At 38.9% G+C, this 21,209-nt stretch overlaps 1 protein-coding gene across 1 annotated transcript in view; it reads left to right on the plus strand.

The window, feature by feature from the left end:
• Nucleotides 1-1,052: 1,052 nt before the first annotated feature.
• LOC134673350 (high-affinity choline transporter 1) overlaps nt 1,053-21,209 on the plus strand; it is a 38,616-nt gene continuing 18,459 nt past the window's right edge. Inside the window, exons 1-4 of the mRNA XM_063531323.1 lie at nt 1,053-1,717; nt 2,265-2,450; nt 9,300-9,407; nt 10,706-10,861. Of these exons, the coding sequence (XP_063387393.1) occupies nt 2,285-2,450; nt 9,300-9,407; nt 10,706-10,861 (430 nt within the window). The 5' untranslated portion in view covers nt 1,053-1,717; nt 2,265-2,284. The remainder of the gene's footprint in view (nt 1,718-2,264; nt 2,451-9,299; nt 9,408-10,705; nt 10,862-21,209) is intronic.

The raw sequence follows: 21,209 nt of genomic DNA on the forward strand, positions 1-21,209 counted from the left end.
TAGAGGTTACTTCTACACTCCATATTTACAAGCTTGTATTTATTTATTTTATTTATTGACAAGGAAAAATAAAGGAAAATCCTTTGATGTCTGACGTCAAACAAATGTAGTTAACAGCACGGAGAATTGAATCACTACGTTGTTAACAGTATTTCGCAAAGAGCATACGTATGATCACTACGTTTTAGTATTTCGTATATTTTGATATTTGATATTTTGATGTTCAGAAGCGCTGGTGGCCGCGGTAAGAGCGTGCGACTTGCAATCCGGAGGTCGCGGGTTCAAACCCCGGCTCGTACCAATGAGTTTTTCGGAACTTATGTACGAAATATCATTTGATATTTACTAGTCGCTTTAGGAAAACATCGTGAGGAAACCGGACTACTTAATCCCAATAAGGCCTAGTTTCCCCTCTGGGTTGGAAGGTCAGATGGCAGTCGCTTTCGTAAAAACTAGTGCCTACGTCAAATCATGGGATTAGTGTCAAGCGGACCCCAGGCTCCTATGTGAACCGTGGCAAAATGCCGGGATAACGCGAGGAAGAAGAGTATATTTTGACATTTTATAAACAGCGCTACATTTTCATTAAAAGAAAGCTTTAGATCTTTCATTGTTTACTATGTTACTAGGAGAGTACCTATATAAAAATGAAAGAAAATTTTGACACAAAAACAGAATTTGCTTCAGAAAATATGTATTCATGCTTTTATTTACAATTTGTCGACATGGTCCTGAAAGAGTGGCCTAGCTAGGCAAGTTATCGGCCAAGGCCAGCATAGTCTCCCCCAGGGTCATAGTAATACGTGTTATTTATTTTATTTTATTTATTTATAAATTATGCGAAAAGGCCAGCCTACAATTTTCCTACGATAACAAAGCCTGCGTAGAGCATATAATATGCAAGCTATTGTTTCATTCATAGAAAATATGGGTTCGACCATTAATAATGTTAAGTGATTAAATAGAAGTTAATTTAGGTGGTTTTATAAATTACTATTATTAGTCCACAGGGTGTACAAATGGTCAATTATCAGTTCATAAAGAAATAATGTTTTCCCCAGTGCTGGCATACGACTCCAAGGCAGCCATTACGACCGCTCATCAATCAATTTGTCAATGAGAGACTTTGCCAGCACCACTGGTTCCAGTCCGACCAATGCTGACTCTTCGCATGACATTCAAACCGATGACCAACGCGCCGCGCTCGCTGCGCATCCAACGATGGGTTGTAAAGAGCTGGGAAGGTTGGTATTATTTCGAAAGAGGCGATGGATAGGGTAGGAAGTGTAAAAAGCGGGATTTACATGTAGTGGTGCGGTCAGAAGGAGGCGCGAGTCATGCGCGGCGGCGCGCCGGGAACCAATGACGTCAAGCGGATCGATCCGCGCGGTCCTCTGCGCAGTCCGCCATTAGGCCCGCTGTCACCTGTGCACGTGCACGATGAGCCTTACGTAAGCCTCCTCGATGAACATCCTGCCCAGGGCTCATGTGTGGGCTAAGCTTTAGGACCAGGAACAGCCCTTCGCAGAAAACCTCCCTCCGATGGGGCGACAGCTGCGCGCCTAGCATGCCGGTAGCTTTAGTGAACATTCGTTAAACGTGCACGGTGATAGTGTTATTTAGACGATTATATTTTGGATTCGTGTTTATATCCTAAATATGGGAGTGGACTGTTAGTGAGGGAGGCTGCGACGATCTCGGGAGACGTTACTGACAAGTAAGTTACATTATCAGCTATCACACGGATTCGACTATAATAATGATAGCTTGTACTGATTGACCATCAAGAGGTTCTAACTATTTATGAATTCACCACGCTGTTATTACCGAAATGTAAAGTAGCGCAAAAATATAAGCTAAGTACTCTATATTTTTCATGAGTGTACATTCTGTAATCAAAATCAAAGCCAGAACAGATCTTAAAGTTAATATTAACCTATTAAGACATCATTTCCTTTGTTTAATACTAAAGACTTGTTTAATGTAACAAAAAATAAGTCGTGCCTGTAAGAGATACTCAAAAACCTCTAGGTAATTGATCAGCCTTTATAATATATCGGTACCGAATATACCTGTACATCCTTTTCTTTAGTTCAAATTCAAAAGTAATTTTATTTAACTACTATTTCCACTTATTTCTTAGAAGGTAATTTATATCGTAATTCCAAACCTAAAGTCACTAATCTATGTTGTATAAGAATGCTAAAGTCTTATCGAAAGCATGAACATGTAGCAGAAACCTTACCAGCCATATTTCTCGGCAGTCGGTTAACCAACATCCAAGATGATCAACATAGCGGGCGTGATCTCCATCATCTTGTTCTACGTGCTGATCCTGGCCGTGGGCATCTGGGCGGGCCGCAAGAAACCGGCAGGAAATGACTCTGAAGAGGAGGTGATGTTGGCTGGCCGCTCCATCGGGCTGTTCGTCGGCATATTCACTATGACTGGTGAGTTCTGTTGTAAGCTTCTAGTAGTTCTGGCCGTGGGCATCTGGGCGGGCCGCAAGAAACCGGCAGGAAATGATTCGGAGGAGGAGGTGATGCTGGCTGGCCGGTCCATCGGGCTGTTCGTCGGCATATTCACTATGACTGGTGAGTACTGTTGTAAGCTTCTAGTAGTTCTGGCCGTGGGCATCTGGGCGGGCCGCAAAAAGCCGGCAGGCAATGACTCGGAAGGGAAGAAGACTCCATCGGGCTGTTTGTCGGCATATTTAGGTATCACTGGTGAGTCTTGGTGTGGGATTTAAGTCGTAAGACGAATGGCAATGATTCTGAAGAGGAAATTATGCTGAAGGGCTGCCCCGTCGGTATCTTTATTGGTGACGTCTGCTGTAGTCCCTTAGGCCGCAAGTAGCCTGGCAATGTTTCTGAGTCGGAGGTGATGGTAGCTGGGCGTTCCATCGTTCACTTTGTCGGCATTTTAACTACTGGTGAGGTCTGCGTGGGTCTCTAGATTACGAGTAGCCTGGCGGCTTTCCTTTTAAATACAAAGTAAGTAGGGTTTCTGGTTTCTCGACCTTTTTAATTTCTCGAGGCACGGGAATTCTCGACCAACATTTCTCGAGTTTCTCGAGTATCTCGAGAAATTTTGAAAGCTCCAAAAACACCATGTTATTTAATTTTTTTTTTGCTTTTTTACAAATCAGATTGATAGGAATCGTAGGTGAGATCAATAATCAAACATATGGTACATTTTTAGTCACCATAAATTGCACTTAATAATCAAAAATACAACAACAAAAAAAAACTATAGGTGCAGGCGTGTGCACCGGCGATGTGTTATGCTATAGTGTATTTCTTTGGGTATTCAACAAAATGTAAACAAACCGCAATATGGTATTTTATTAGGCAGCAATATTCAAGTTAACAAACTTAACTCGATGTGACAAAACTTACAGAAGTTTTACTAATTACTATTATTTACTCGTACTTACTCAACGTAACAATAAAGCTGCTAAAATTGAAATATTTTGCTAATAGGAATATATCCGGATGATTTGATTTATCAATAGTAATTTAGTTTTGTAATATTTGCTATTACATATTGCTATTACATAGTCCTATAATTCGTTACAAAAAAATTAAAAGCGTTTTTCAATAAAAAGACACTACATGAATGTCATGAATCATGATAGTTCAAAAGTTTCAAAACATGAAAATCGGTTAAAGCTAGAACGATAGGGGACGGATCAAGGTAGTTTTTTATTTGGTTGGTAATAAATGTTTTAAGTAAGTATGTTCCTACCTGAAAATGTAAAAAATAAAACATTGTTCATATTTATTTAACTACCTAAACAAATACATCATAGACACATCATGATTGTGTTAAACGCGTGTTTTCTTTTTATTTATCACAACAGATTTATTTCTCGAGTTCTCGAGGCATTGAATATTTTTTTCCCGTCTCGACTTAAGTAGGACACATTTCTCGAGATTTCTCGCCTCGGGAATTCTCGAGCAGAAACCCTAAAAGTAAGTCATGAATGTTAAAAAAAAGGTCTTCCATTCATTAAGTCGTAAACAAAGGTTTGATGGGCACATTAGCGTCATTACACGTTTACGAGTAATAAGTGGTGTCAAACGAGTCTAGCGAGTGGCTGTAGGTAACATTTTTATTAATAAAACTACTGTTAAGTCTTAAGTCTGTGGTTAAGTCTCTTTTTGATGCGTGTGGTTGAAATAACTTTATAAAAATTACCTTTCCCAACGTGAAGTAATTCCAAATTGCAAATTATTTATCAGAATCGTAACTCCATGGATATTTAGGAACATTTTGTGAAATATATATGTCGCAGTCGGATCGTATAATCCGCCGTATTACATTACGGCTAGCCGTTTTCAAAAACAGGGGCGTTTTGAAATGCGGCGGTTTAACGATTAGCCGTATTGAATGCGGCTGAATGAGAATCCGCCGGAATGTATTCGGCGCCATACGTTCTTCAACACGACTAGCCGTAATGTAATACAGCGAGTCATTAGCCGCCGCTTTGACAGTTTTTAGTTCCCATTTTTAACACTCGTGGCGCTGCCTGACAAACGCTGGGGTGTCCATCAAATCTGGAGTTTGCCGGACTGTTTCTTTTCAAAAAAAAATTTCCTTCACAACTTAACTAGACGGAGCCCCGCTTCGCGGGGCTCCTATTTCTGAGCGGTTTGCCCTTCGGGCATCTGAAGCTACCTAACGAACCTAACCTACCTACCTATTGATTAAGTGAGACGTCCGTGAAAACATTACACTTTGGGGAAAAAAGCGTAGGTAGGTAATTAGGTTAGGTTCGTTAGGTAACTTCAGATGCCCGAAGGGCAAACCGCCCAGAAATAGGAGCCCCGCTTGCGGGGCTCCGTCTATTTAAGTTGTGAAGGAAATGTTTTGGAAAAGAAACACATGTAGTGCGTTGGGACCATGGTAGAAATAAATTAAATTGCAAACATTGTCAAAGTCCGGTTACGTAGGCGACCGAAAGAACTGGTCACTCTACAATGTACGATGCGGCTAAACGTGGGCCGCCTTATTGAAGAACGTATCGCAGTGACAATCCGGCTAATCGTCGAACCGCCGCATTTCAAAACGCCCCTGTTTTTGAAAACGGCTAGCCGTAATGTAATACGGCGGATTATACGATCTGACTACGACATATATATCAATTGAAGTGACTTGATCGTAGATTGTACAGTCGACGTCAAATATTATGTTTACAGTTTTCGCCTTATTACAAGGGAGTAAGGTGCAAAAGTGTAAACATATCTGTGACGTCGACTGTACACTAGCTTTTTTTAAATGTTGAAGTTAAATACCTTCGTTTTCTTAGTCGAATAAAATTTCTGAATAAGGAATTGTATTTATTAGGATAGGTAACATAAATACATATGTGTAATTATGTACAATTGCCTTCAACCAAGTTACGACACATGTCTTTTTCAGCCTTCCTGGGACCATATAAGTGTGATAGAGAAATTTTCAACTATAATGGCTACATTTAATCAAAAGTAACAGGATATATGCGTCATTTGCTACCGGCGCCAAGCAGTCTCCAAGCCGGTCCCAGTATAACAGCCATCACTGAAGGGGTAGATTCATTTTTAAAGTAACCCTTACGTCAATCGAAGAAGAGTCATATTCGAGTGGCTAGCCAATTATGTTACTTTTAACGTCGGAAGAAACTCGGTCAGCTGATAACGATTTTGTTCCACCCTTTGTGTTACGAAACGCTTGTAATAGTTACGATTATAACATAATGGTTGCAGTGTGTTTCCGGCTTTATCGTAGTCAGTTAAAATGAAGGTAACGGAACTCGGTAATGAAAGTATGAGATGCACTAGGCTATAAATGATTTCAAATGTATTTTTAAAGTGTTTTGCGAAGTCGTTTTTCCGTGTTTTTAAAGATTATTATGACAATCGTCTCTGCTTACACAAAAATGTAGGCTCTGTGATAACGAAAGTCGACTTGTTATCTTACAAACAGGTCAGGCAGCAAAGGTCGGATGGTAATGAGGGGTGAAATTTGAGTACCTATTCCGTTGTTATTTCCATCACTTGACAACCATTTGTCTCCAACAAGCTGGGTTGTTATCGGATAGTGTTTTAGGCAGTCAAATCAGCTTTTCTTTATGACACGTTAGAACGAGTTGTTACTATGATTGTTGTGTCAGAACGTATTATGTACCTAATGGCACAATGATTCCTGCTTCTGATGAGTTTTTGTTCATTTGAAATTATGCAAATGAAAGCGTAAAAATATGTTTGATATTGTTTTCCAATTATTTTCAGTGTATTTCCATATTATATACTACCGCTGTGAAACCACATAATTTATTTATAGGAAATTGCCCTATTGTAAGGGGTTCACACTTATCCTGGATAGAATGAGGCAATAACTCAGTAAGCCGAGGGAATGGCTGTGTTGGCAAGGGGACGGCAGGGTAGGTACTTTTATATCCATTTTGCATATTGTATTTCTTGTTGGGAGTGGTTGGGAGTGTGCTGAACAAATCATAAAGATGCAGGACCTTCAGATTTTTAAATCATTTCAGTAAAAATCAATTTTCTTTATTATCGAAGTTACCGAAATCCCTACCGGTCAGTTGTTCGGAACTTTAAAATTTTTGTTCTAACTGACAGGCCGATATCGTCCGGCGGCCTGTTAGTCAGTGGTCGGCTTAATATTGTGTCCGTTCACGCTAAAACCGCTGAACCCTTGTTGAACTTAATAAGTATGTACAGATGAATTTTAATATGAATAAAATTATTCTGTAAGTAGGCCTCAAGAGCTCTGAGATTGAGATTGAGATTGAGATATTTATTGATAAAATTATAAATAATTTTACACGTCACACAGCAGAATATATACATAGTTATCACTTATTTAAGTTATTAGTTACAATGACATCAGCAGTTCTCAACATAAATTCACTTATTGTATAACAAGCTAAACTAATTAACATTTTCTTAAGTTTACTTACAAATATTGCCTCACTAGCTGAGTTAATGACCTCTTTCGGAAGTGTGTTGTAAATTTTTACACCCATGACACCGAGTGACTTCCGAGCCTTGGCCAGTCGGCAGCGCGGGACCAGCAGGAGGTGCTCGCCGCGCGTGTTGCGACCGTGGTTCTGATTAGACAGATTAGACCTTACATATTTGCAGGCTCTTTCACAAGATAGTGTGTAGCGGGATAAGTGTTCCAGTATTGTGAAAGGACATAGTATAGATTTTATACAAAAAACTATTAAGGGTCTGAAAAGTACCTACTAATTATACGTAGACGAAGCTGCAGGCAGATGATAGGTAGTTGGTAGTGTAATAAGTGATAAGGCAGATCCTAATGTTCCCGTGTAATGTTTTGACGATTAGTCACATTAAACCAATATAGGTAGGATAGGTTCGTTAGGTTGCTTCAGATGCCTGGACTCAGGGAACGAGTCAAAGGTTTTCACGTTTCACGATATGCCTAGGAATTTCACGATATGCCTGATCTTACGATCGGCCGCCGACATACATATTTTATTAAAGTTTGTTTTGAGTAGGGTAGAGGCTCGACATTATCTGTGGGCGAGCAAAATCGTTCCCTTGGTGGATATTGGGTATTGACAATCCCTGGGGCTCTATATTCGCGGTCGTCTCCCTGAAATAGGATATTCCCCGTTTTCCTTCCTCAACTAAATGGTTTATGGCAGCCATGCGGTTCATGAGTCTTGATTCTCACAACATGTCTCGACGTTCGTGACATGCCACCTATCATATAATAAACCTCCCTTTTTTGGTTGGGTTAGGATATGGATGTCCCGATGGTATGTTTTTTAATTGCGGGATTTTTCACGTCTAAAAATAAGTGAACTGCCCACGTTTTTGCATAACTGCCTTTATAATTGAAAACTTTTTAATTCTTTAAATAATCTGCTACAAGCCGGACTAAAAACGATGTTACTGGTTCATATTATATGCCATAAGTTTAAGATCTGCATCAGCAGTTCAACTTTACGAATACACCGTGCTATCCAAAAGCAAAATGCACTAGTCTAAAAAACAATGCCAAAATCCCTAAAGGTGTGTCTCTACTCGGTGCAATAAAGTTTAATCATGACATTAACGTATACAAAAATAACTAGATAACTACATAGGTACAGAGATAAGCAGAGCAAGAGAGACATGAGGACAGTAAACAACAATTATTTAATAACATAACAATCTCATTTCCCTACTATTAGGGTGGCCTCGTATTAATGAACCACTTTCATTAACTACGTCAACATTAATATTAACTCCTGGTTGACCTTGTAACCTTCACGGCTCGCCGCCACATCGTCCATCATGCTGTTCACCAAACAAGTGAGCCGTGGACACATTTAGTGGATTCATATTTTAACGTTGCTTTCTTTAAATGTTAGTTGTATTTTGAAGAGAGGATCTCCGCTTAAACCTATGTACAGGCTGCAGCAAAAGTTACTAAGCTTGCTAAGGTTTCAAAATTACCTCTCAAAATCGATCTGCATAGATAACTGACCCCCCTAAACGTGTTTGTAAAAGGGGTTTACTATCTCTGCAACTGACTGTACAATGTATATTACTTATTTTATTGAATATGTTTATTGATAAGGTAGATACAAATATTACTTATTTTATTATGTAATATCCAATTTTACAGGAGCTTTCGGCTATTTGGACATAAGTCTTTATTTACTATTGAAATTGTGGTATTTGGCAACCGCATTAGGTGAATTACCAGTGTAAATATAGCTTTGCTACGAAATGCTACGCCGTAGCCCGTAGCAAATTCATCCCATCACTATCACTACACCTGACTGTATGTTCGCGATAAAATCAAAAACTAATGATTTTCATGCGGGTTTTCACCTATCAATAGAGTGATTCTTGAGGAAGGTTTAAGTGTAGTTTGTTAAGGTTTTGTGTAACCCGTGCGAAGTCGGGAAGTACAAAATATTAGGTAGTCGATGACACAGTTAAAACTAAAAGAGTAACTTCAGGGCAGGTCCGTCCTCATTCAAACCAAACTCGTGAAGCAGGGATAAAGCTGACGGGAGACACGCATACTAATGTGTTAACAGGGTTCCGACGAGTTTGGGTGTCAAGAGATTCGTTATGATACAAGGAATTTGATTTATGTGTCTAGGTAGGTCACTACGCTAGGTAGGTAGGTAGGTCACTAGGTCACTACGTCCCTTGTTTCAGTGACAAGCCGTATAATGCTAGTAATCTCAAGATACGAAGTGGGCTGCTTGTGATGAGACTTCTCCTGCTTTGCCTTGATGATGATGCTAACGTAAGGTTATGTTTCAGCGACGTGGGTGGGCGGAGGCTACATCAACGGGACGGCGGAGGCGATCTACACATCCGGACTTGTATGGTGCCAGGCGCCATTCGGATATGCCCTCTCGCTGGTCTTCGGTAAGCACCTTGATTTGTCGTATTTACTAAGAAACTTTACCTCTCCCTCCTCTCTCTTTACCTCTTGGCATATGCCAAGATATGGCATACTGTTGTATACGGTCACTGGTCACAAATAGGAAAAGTAGATACATCGGCTTAGATACAATCACAACCAATGACTGGAGTACCATCTACCGTGAGCGCTTTTCTCAGCAAAGAAAGGTAAAGATTGATCAAATGATCACGATGGAAGGGCTGTGATTGTATCTATTAGAATAGGCGCAGTTGGGCCTATGGGCGCACTTACCCCGACTGATTTACGTACTTAGAATGAAAGTAATAATATTAAGGATGACTCACGTTAGACCGGGCCGTGTCCGGGCCGGTGCTTCTGGCGCTTACTTTACTATGACATGACAGGCGATCATACGTGACATGAAAATCATCAAGCTTCGGCCCGGACACGGCTCGGTCTAGCATGAGTCATGCTTTAAGTTTAAGTCTTAATTTATAACTGTATAAAAAAAGAAAAATCTAGTAGGTATGTTCAGTGTAATTTGAATAAATGCATTTAAAACCAGCGCCGACTAGCGATGCTCGAGCTTTTGGTAGCGAATTGTACTCGCGAACCAGTCGGGTTGATATTGGCGGCGTGCCACCATCCACTCTTAAGAATCCATAGACGACATTGTGCCGAGTTCGCTTAAATTTTTGTTACTATTTTACAAAGGTGAACTTTTGCATACGCTTTATGTACAGAAAATCTTGTCAATTTTGTTGAAGAGAAAAAATTAGAATAAAGAACTAAATCAGACGTAAAATGACGTAAAGCCGACCACTGACTAACAGTCCGCCGGACAATATCGACCGGTCAGTTATTCGGAACTGTCAAATTTTTGTTCTAACTGACAGGCCGATATCGTCCGGCGGCCTGTTAGTCAGTGGTCGGCTTAAGAGTTTGGACTTCGTAAACCTCGGAGTAATTAATAATGGAGCCGCCATTAACAGGCGTTCCCCTCTGTCGAAAATAGGCGGCCAATGGTCAACCACATGTCAACCATATGTATGGACTGACGTTTATCTGACATGACGTACCTATACATTTGATGTGCCCCTCCCCCGCAAAAAACGGCAGACTATTTTGTACCGAAAATTTTAGACATGGCGTCTCCGTTGGTTATATCCTCTAAGTCGTAAACAAAAATTATGGATTATCGGAAGAGAGGTCTTATGCTCAGCAGTGGCCGACTGAAGACTACAATGATGAACGATGTGGTGATGATGGATTATCGTACTGATTGAGGTGTTTATTGCAGGCGGCATATTCTTCGCAAACCCCATGAGGAAGCAGGGCTACGTGACCATGCTGGATCCGCTGCAGGACTCCTTCGGCAGCCGTATGGGCGGCCTGCTGTTCTTACCAGCACTGTGTGGAGAGGTCTTCTGGGCTGCTGGCATCCTGGCTGCACTGGGTAAGTTATATACCTATTTCGAAATTTCATCATCATCATCATATCAGCTAGAGGACGTCTACTACTGGACATAGGCCTCCCCCAAAGAGTGCCACAATGACCGCTCTTGTGCCACCCGCGCGGGTCCCGGACTCCCGGAGTCCGCTGGATGTTCCCGCGACCTCTTTCGAAATTTAGTACCTATGTTTTATTTATTACCTGGGAAAAGGCGTGCCTCTTTTTCTTTCACGAATTCCTATCCTGAATTCGCCCCCCAGTCTTAGCCAAACGCATCTAGATCACCCCGCCATTTCTAATGAGTACTATATACGAGTATACGTGACGCTTTACATTTTGTGGGACCGAACGGGTTGCTGTTTAGGTCCTATTTCAATAAGTATATGAGTAAACCTCAAGTTTGCACATGAAATCTTTCTCTTTAATTTTTCCTTAAGGGCCGATACAGGTCGATAAAGGTCTGTACCGGCCTTTATTGATGTTTTTATGACCAAATTGGCGTGGATAAAGTTTTATAACGATTTTAATTGTTTCATAACTAGTTTAACCCCTATCTTAATTTGTCCCTAAGCGTGGAGGTTGGTATGTTGGCAGGGTGCCTAATTTTCTGTTTGTCTAAATGACACCGCTGCTCCGAGGTTAATGCGAGGACCGGTTACACTGAAGCGTCGGTCAATTTCATGATTTAAAATTACTTATGGTTTCACTTTTTCATAATTATCACTTCTTAGAGTTCTTAGTAAAAGTGAATTTTCTAAACTTATTGTTTTATATATTAATCCGCTTTTATCAACCAAGTATCCAGACCGGCTTCTGTTTCTGAATTAGAATCGATTCCATTTGACACAAAACAGTATATGATTGAATTCAGTAATTATGCACCATCAAAGAGATATTTCGTAAGCCATATTGCAAATGCATAAGGGTCACCAAATGATCAGTGAAGAGTGATGCTTTTATTACGCGTCACGGTACCTATCTGCGTTCATCCCGATCTAGATCCATTAGCCTAATGGGCAGGTGAACAGATGGAAGCAATCAGTTTTTGCCATCAGTACTGGCGCGACGAAAATACGTACCATCTTTCGCTCTGTTCACAAACATACTATATAACAGTAGGTGGGTGTATACTACATACCTACATAAAGAGAACAAAATAGGTAAATTTGTTTGTTTACACTTTAAATTTTCTATCGGTATTTAAATTTTAATTCCTGATCTTTTCACATGGAAGTATTTATCTGTTATAAAAGAAGTTTTCTTAGTTGAATTATCGATGCCTCTCTTCATTAAGCTGTTATAACAGCCGAGCAAATTGCTCAAAGCAATTAAGATGATATCTTTCCACGATTAGATTCTTATCTTAATCCTTTTATTGGTCGCGATCCGATTTCACCCGCTTCGGTATAAAGAATATCAGGAAAATGTGCGATCTTTTTCAAACAGATTACTTAGATGACGGTGAAGACCGGTCTTAGTTACTCTGCCTATGAAGCCGATGGTCACGGGTTTGAATTCCGGTCAGGGCATTTATTGGTGTGTTGAACACAGATATTTGTTTCTGAGTCCTGAGAGTTGCATGGGAAAAGTCTGCATGAGCATCACCTTCGTCATAAACATTTTAATAACGTTTATCAATATATATTTATTGTATATTGTATGGGGACTTTTAGTCACATCATGAACCATTAAGTAATTTGTAATTTTCACTACTTATTAAAAAAAAAACCAATTTTATTAAGAATATACAGGGTACATAAATAATCATACAAAAGTAACTTAAATATATCTAAATATTAAAATATTTTAATCTAAAAGGCCTCCGCGGGCTGTACCGGGTGCAAAGGTGCCCATTATACTTGCCGCGTTACTACTTATTTAATTATATTTATTTTAAAAGTCCTTCTAAATTCATTTGCAAAGCGTAAGTTCTAATCACGTGAATAATGTAGGTTACATTAGAACTTTACGTAAGGCTCAATGATAAAACCGTATCACTAGCAAAAAGGCTTGAATGAAACTAAAAGGACTAACATTATTTTTAGAGCTCTAGATTTCAATATTTTCTCAAAATTCTAATACAAATTACCATTATCCTTTACCTAAAAAGCAATAGTTCAAATAGGTACCCTTAAGGTCGCTGTACCAACCAATTCGTCGTAGGCAAACAAAAATCTCATATTCTCAGGTACACTATATTTGCTTTTCATCAATAACAGAGTTCACTACACAATGCATTTTGTTGGGGGCGCTAGAGGGCAAGTCTGGGACGAAGGGGAGGGGAGGGGGTTTGTATTAAAGATTCACGGCACTTTTGGCGTCGGGGTAGTTACTTGTACTCGCACTAACAGGGGTTTACGGCTCGAGTCTAACTGGTGTAGGACTTTAGGTACTAGTTTATATTTCATAGCTATGAGCGAGCTACCTGAGAAAACTGTTTTGTAGGTACCTACCATAGTATTTATTAGAAAAGCTGGTAGGCTTACCGGAGCTAAATTGTGAAATAAACTGTCGCTCGCGTTATTTTCGGACGGAAGAAAAAAGGGTACTCCCATCTTAAAGACTGGCAACGCACTTGCAACCTCTCGATTGTTGCAGGCGTTCATGGGCGAGGGTCGAGTCTAGGTCGCCTGAATTTATTAAATTAAATTTACCATCAGGCGACTCTTCTGCTCGTTTGCTTCCTATGCCATAAAGAAAAATATTTTCCTTAAAACTTTCCGTTCTTTTGAATAATCTGAAATAATCTGAACTGAAAACAAATATTTACCAAAGCCGTGTTAAGGTGAGAAACGGCTCTTCCAAAACTTCTCCAAGTGTCCTATAAAACTCCTCGGAGACATTTTCTCGCGTATCACCATTTCGCGGATCTTTATAGCAATCATTGTCGCACTCAGCACATCCTTTAGACGCCAAATTGAGGAAAACTCGCCAAATGCCACGAGAAAGCTAGAGATATACCGAAAGCTATTTGAATTCTGCCACAATGAATCATCTATTTGGTTCCGTTTTCGCTTTCAAATAGGATATCGAGTGATAATTAATTGTGAACTAGCATTTCATGTTACGGATAATACAGTACAGTCACCTGCAATAATATGGTACTATTTGAAGGCCGCAAAAATATGTGACACGCTCTTATGGCTCTACAAATAAGATCGTGTCAGATATTTTTGCGGCTTTCGTTGTGTAACATATTTTTGCAGGTGACTGTACAACTGTCCTCTGAACGCTCAGAGGCATATAAAGAGGTTTTCCATTATTTGAATCTTTATTTTGACAAATCTAAATTGCATTTGTTCTGACAAGTTTTGTCTTGTGGCCGTTTTGAGTTGATATGCGCGCCGTACTTAAATTCAATATTTGCAAACGTTCGTTAAAAAAATGCTTTTACAAATTATTTTATATGTTAAGATAACATAGCGGTCCTATCTTCGTTACTATACTTACATTCCTACTACTAATCAATCTTGCTAAAGATACTGTACTAAATGCATTGTTCTTGTAGCGCGGGTAGATTTGAAAGGCCCCCGATATATTCAAACGCTAGCCGAGAGGTGCCGAGAGGGCTGGGACAGGACCGTTGTCGTACAGAGTAATGTGACACGGAACGGACAGCGCAGGATTAGATACCGCCTTAAAATAAGTTTGACGGGGCTGATATTCATTTCATCTGGACTGCCGACTGCGTGTAACAATATAGATTTAAATACTAGACGAGTAATTTTTCATCATTCATTTCATATACTCTTAATAGATGCGAGAGCCCCCTAGGAATGCATTATTCGCGGCCATTTTTTGTGACTTGTAATTGTGTTGTTTATCTACTCATATGCTTTTAGTAGCATAAATTTTACGCCATCCCCTTTACCTAAGCAATATATGTTCAATGAAATTTGCCAAGAAAGTGACTGGCCATTTTACTACAGTTTTGCGAGCCTCGGCGGTTCCTTTATACCTTTATAGAAACTTCGCGTCTTATAGGCTGAAAATCACCGGCCTAACAAGTGAACAATCGAAATAACCCCCATGTCACTGTCTGGCCCATTACGGGAGAGACGAAAATAGCATCTCGCACCGTCGACCTTGACACATGCAAAGCTGTATTTAGAAATTCTATGGGAAATTTAAGTGCGAACGGAACAAGCTTTGCAACTTCGTTTGATTTGTATTTAAAAGCTGAGGTTTTATTCGGCTTATTTCACCCAAAAAAGGTGTAAAGTCCTGAAACTAATAAAGGTACAGTCAACATTTAAGATATCTTTACACTTTTACACTTTGTTCCGCTGTTATTACAGAGGAACAAAGACACATGACACACAGACACAACACACACACAGAGGAAACAGACAAAACACACAGACACAGAGGAAACACACAACACTTACACAACTTTTACACAGGAAAGAGGACTTATTAGTCGAAAAATGTTAACATATCTTTGACGTCAACTGTACAAAAATTTGTAGAAAATAGGTATAGCTTTAGTAATAGTAGGTTTAGTCGTGATATTTATTCCTCGGTCATCCAGATAAATTATAATTCCTAAATAATAATCAATGTTTCTATTACTTTCTGATTTGGAGCTGTTAATTCTCAATCACCGCTGGCGGAACACATCAAAATTTTACGCGCAATTTTTGATACTGTTAAAATTTTGACTGCCATCAAAAGAGTTACCTCAAAAGGCAATTACCGCACTGATGGGGTTGAAAATTGGTTGATATATTATGCACCCTAATGTAGTCTGTGAAGAGTTTCGGAAACACGCTAGAGGGCGGATATCGATCGAGGCCAAGTTTAGCGCAGACCGATCGTGATGTAATGAATACGAACTAATGAATGATGACCGAATAAGAAACATTCAGGTGGTATACTACTAACAGTCACCTCTCTCTGAACACAATGAAATCTGCAGGCTCCCTAGTTAAATTTCAATGTAATAATACTAATAATTCATGGTAAGCCAAGTCAACATTCAAAACGTTAAACCAGAGAAATAGTAAATTATTCTATAGAGCTAAACAGCCACGAATGAACGCAAGTGTCGTTACCAGGATGCTACTTAAAACATTTGACATATATAAAAGGCCCATATTAAACCCATATTGGTTGTAAAAGAAAACGTCGCGTGCTTCATTGTTATAGATATCGCTATTCATGTTTTTACTATTTTTATCGGGGGCATTAACATCTGACTGGAGAAAAAAAGTCATACAGGATCTCAATGGCTATCAGGATATACACAATAATCACATATTTACAATGCTTTTTCCATACGAGTAAAATTGATCGAAAAATATGGTTAGTTATAAAACGAATAAGATAAGCATTGAAATCTTTTTGATTGTTGAGTACTAGGTTCAGTGCATTTACCGATTAGGTTTCCTGTAATTTATGACGTATATCAGTTATTTAAATCTATCGACATCATAACGCCATTAGCCAGCAGAGGGAGTCTGGGCGGAACATTCTTTTATGTAGCGTTGGCCCGCGGCGGCTCTCACAAAGCCCTTTGACACGACGCTTCACTGCCAGAAACAATATGAAGGTTGTTTCAAGTTTTTTTACCGACTTCTAAAAGTAGGTAACAGGTTTTTAATTATTCGGGATCTAAAATTCTTTTTTTTCGTTTTTAAGAAAACGTCAATCCAAATTTAATAATGTATGGAATTATTTACGCGACGTGACATTAGTTGACATACCTATGTGATCGAATCCAAGAAACATATTTATTCCGTAAAATTAATTAATTAAATTATCATTTATTTAAGGACCAACTGAGATCATTTTTGCTAGTACTTACGACTATGACTTATAAACTATTGTTAGTATTATGTTCTATATGCTATACAATGTCATTTTGTTACACATGTTAAAGCTTATAGGTACATAAAGAAAAACATATCAACAACTATACAAAATTTTTAAAATAAACGATTGTTATCTGGGCTACGGCACAACTACAACATACATAATAGGTACTTAGGCTTGTTTTAAGACACGCTGAATAAAATTAAGTTGTAAAATGTGTTGTTGAGTGTGTCATGTAGGCTAGTCAATTTACTGGAAACTGTACTGAAATAGTTGCGAGCTAGAATCTTGTAACAGGTTGGGAAGGTTTCGGTGAAGTGAAATGTCGTGTATCTATATAATATGTAGTTCTAATGTTACCGTGAAGGTTGCCAAGCGAATGTGCCTTATGTAGCGGAGTGCGTACAACGCTGTGTGAAACGGGGGATGTAAATTTCTCAATCCTCAATATATATGATTGAGGGCTGCTATTCGAAGATGAAGTAGGTACTTCACCTTCAGAGACTGGTTCTGATTCAAATGTGTGTTAAAGTATATTGAATTTGGTAATGATACGAGCTTGATAACAGTGTTGGCCAAATCATTAATGTAATTGATCATTCTTGACCATTAACCATTACAAATTGAACCGTTCGTTACTGTTTACGGTTCAATTTGTAATGGCTAATGGTCAATTGCAATTAACGTTCGGCCAACACTGCTTTATAATAATCGTGGTATTTGGCATTATTTATCTCATACTATTGGTGCGTGTTAGCGGATGGTGCTGGGCCTAACATACGGCGTTGCATGAACAAGAGATTTCCTTTGGTCCTTAGGACCCAGGGATGGATTCAAGAAGTGGAGCCACTGAGATTTTTGATGTAAATTTTTAGGGGGGTGGCTCTCAACTTGATCTTGATATCTGTATCATTGAAGCTACTAGGCCAAGTTTGGTATCGTTTCCGTATACATTGGAGGTGCCGAATTCATTTTTGATATCATAATGACACCATTCCGAAGTAAAAACACATATAAAATACTTTTTTTTTATCCCTCTTCACCCTTAAACTGCTGAACCAATTTAGTTAAAATTTGGTACAGAGATAGTTTGAGTCCCAGGGAATAACATAGCATACTTTTTATCTCAATAATCATCCCTTAAGGGTGTGAAAAGGGAGGAGGAAATTTGTATGGGGATTCAATAACCGCTCAACCGATTTAGATAAAATTTGGTATAGAGATAGTTTGAGTCCCGGGGAAGAACATAGGATAGTTTTTATTCCAAAAAAAATACATTAAAAAGAAAAGGTAAGGTGTAGGATTGTATGGGAAATCAATAAACGCTGAACCGATTTCGATGAAATCTATGTCTACATCTTTGATTTAGTTGAAAATGATACTAAACTTGACTTAGAACGTAAACTTAAAGAATTATTAACCTCAAACGTCGCAGACCCTTAAGGGGCTTTTTATGTTTTGAAATGCCGAAAGTTCAAAAATAGCAGTATGATTCGAGTTAATAACCATAGTAGAGTTTACTTATTTACCTACTTAAGATTTTATGTAAACGTTGAGTTATTAACAGGCTTGTAATAAGCGCCCGCTAAAGATTTCAAGTGAAAAGTTTATTAAGCTTACGTAAGCATTTACCTAGCTAGAGGAATTTATGAATATTTACTTTGTTGGTTAATGCAAAATTATCCATTAAATATTAAAATGGTATTTAATGTAATGAAATGAAAATTAAATGAGTTCAGTTGCAATTAAATAATCCAGCCTCTGCCATTCCTATTAAAAGTTGCATTCAATCTTACCGTTTTGTTTTGTGGATAAAATTTACAATGAATGAGTGCTTTAATATTTGTAATTAGGTAAAGAAAACCTTAGTAAGGTAGGTATTTACCAGAAGTTTTTAAATACATAGTTACATATATAGCGAAAAACAAACGTAAACCAATGACGCATAGGTACCTACATCCTATGAGCCTTATGAATGTAAAAGGTCAAATAGTAACCTACTAACGTGGGTGCAAACACTAAATAGCTTACATGCCACGCTCCGCTGGCCGAGCTTTTCCGTTAGTGTCACAAATGTAATAAATTTAACAGCACTGCCACCGACGTGAACTGGGATCGTGGGCGGGACCTTTACAACTTTTCCGTGTTGGCAATTTATTCAAATAGTGAAACATCAGGAAAGTTTCGGGGGATTCCATTTACTTTATGTTGAACTAGGTGACATTTGAATGTTGTTGGAGTTAAAAACATACCTACATACACTGATGTCACGTTATGACATTACTATACATTTTACCTTACCCTCCTATACTATACATCTCGCAGTTGGGTAAAAACGATATTCTCATTTGTATTTGTACTTATTGCAAATTATTCTTTTTTGTTCAGAATTAAAATTGGGTTCAAAGCTCCAATGTTAAATTATAAAACATGTGACATAATATTTGTCGTGCCATCTATACCCATCTAAGTATAATACACTTGCCTGAATCCGATCGGGTATAGATTCGCTTGGGCGACAAAATATCATAAGATGAGTACACATAACACCATGCTACATGAGAGTAGGAGAAGGGGTCACCTACGACCACACTGTTACATGTACAAGTACATTTACTTCCGAGTTGGTATCGCACGTTTCGTATCAATATGAGAGTGCAGGCTACTGGCCTTATCCAGAGTGACTCTCCCGTCCTGTACGATCGGTCGCCTCCAGACTAGGTACTACCGTCTAGTACCCTGGTGTCCTACACACCACCTGGACGAGGGGGCGTTGCCCCCTCGGGATCCTCCATATGCCTGCCCCCTAGATCCGGCCCTTATACTCCAACTCATAACCGACCGTACTACATGCGTTATTGCCTGTGTGCTTCCGATACACACTCCGGAAAGCCCCGCCCGGGCTTCCCAGTCCAATATCGAGACTGGACTATGTCTTAGTGAAACTACGTTAACCAAGGACCGTTGGTTAACCCCTTGTTCCACTCCCATGTAGCTAGGATGTCGATTATACAAGCATAAATATGTGTGTAAACACTCACCGGGGCAGGCTCCCGTTACCGCGTGGAGGCGCACCATGTACAGACTCAGTACACCCAGCGCCGTCCTATGCCTCCTGCACGTACCTCCATCTTTCCTCCAATGGCGCCATCGTGCTTTTTCCCGCCATCGGAACTGTCAACTGTCAGTGACTGCACAAAACAGATAGGAACAGAAGTCAATCACATGTATGTACTTTACTTTTCATACCTACGGTCGGCGGTCGCTCTAGGGTTGCGATTGTTGCGAACTATGACTTATGCACAAAAAACTATTGTGGTAGTGGCATTCGTATCTATCGTATCGTATCTCGTATCTAGTTGTTTGATTTCATGTTGAGGATAAAACAGGAAGAATGGAAATATAAATTAGTAATAACATTAATAACTCAAATAGGTATTTTAATTTTAATGTCATTGTTATATTACAAATTTGCCACAGAAAATATCCTGCGATGATTTCGAGATAGACGAAATGCACGATTATATCTAATTTAAAGTGTAATAAATACGCATTCTCATGTACGATGTAATAAATTCTCGCTCGAGCGCGCTTTGTATGTAGATTGATTTCTGTACTATCTGTTTTGTGGTGACTGGCAGTGTTGCCACATGACAAAGTAGTCCTGGTTGATACCACTTACCAACTTACATCGCGCTTGGCGCGACAATATTATTGTCCTTGCTCTGACAGCATTATGTTGGGTCGTATATAGGATCGATATTAGTCTTATTGGTAAGTTTACAAAACCCAGGGGACTATAAAACCAGCTGATAACATACTTGCTGAAAATTAATATTCTGAAAACATCTCGTATGAGTAACGTAATATAAAAATGAAATTACGTGCTTGTGTAAGATTAATTTACCTACCTATACTTACTACAATATGTACCTACATGCACGTAACGAGAAAAAATCCCAAGCGTGTCACGTTCCTTTGTGTTTCAGAAATTAGGTTTATATAGGTTTCAATAGAAGGTACCTACCTAGTTGGTCTGTATTATTCTTTATTTATCGAATCAACGGTAGGCGTGAAAATACCTAGTAAAAGTACGAGTATACGGCTATATGGATATACAGGCTGATTCATGAGACGAGAGCAGGACTAATCCTGCTCACTCAGTAACTGATAATTGATCGATCACCGTCGTATTTAGATGAATCAACCACACTTTTTCCTATTTTTTTACTTTTTGATGAGGGTACATTTAATTCTCTATAATCATGGTCACCCTAGAGGACCTAATTAATAAACATAAAACCTCTTTAACCGTAATGACAGCGTTTTACGAAGAAAATAAACTGTCAAACTTGTGTGAGATACGAGTTTTCAAAAGTAACCAGACCGTGACGACATTAAATTTGACACAGAATATCGGTAGTTTAGGGTGACCATGCATGTCGTAAATAAATTAATAACTTTATTATTCAACACGACTAAAAAATTAACGTTAACCTCACTAATACTGATACGAAACAGTTGCTTATAATTTACG

This window comes from Cydia fagiglandana, chromosome 2, assembly GCF_963556715.1.
Source record: "Cydia fagiglandana chromosome 2, ilCydFagi1.1, whole genome shotgun sequence".
NCBI classification, from domain to species: Eukaryota; Metazoa; Arthropoda; class Insecta; order Lepidoptera; family Tortricidae; genus Cydia; species Cydia fagiglandana.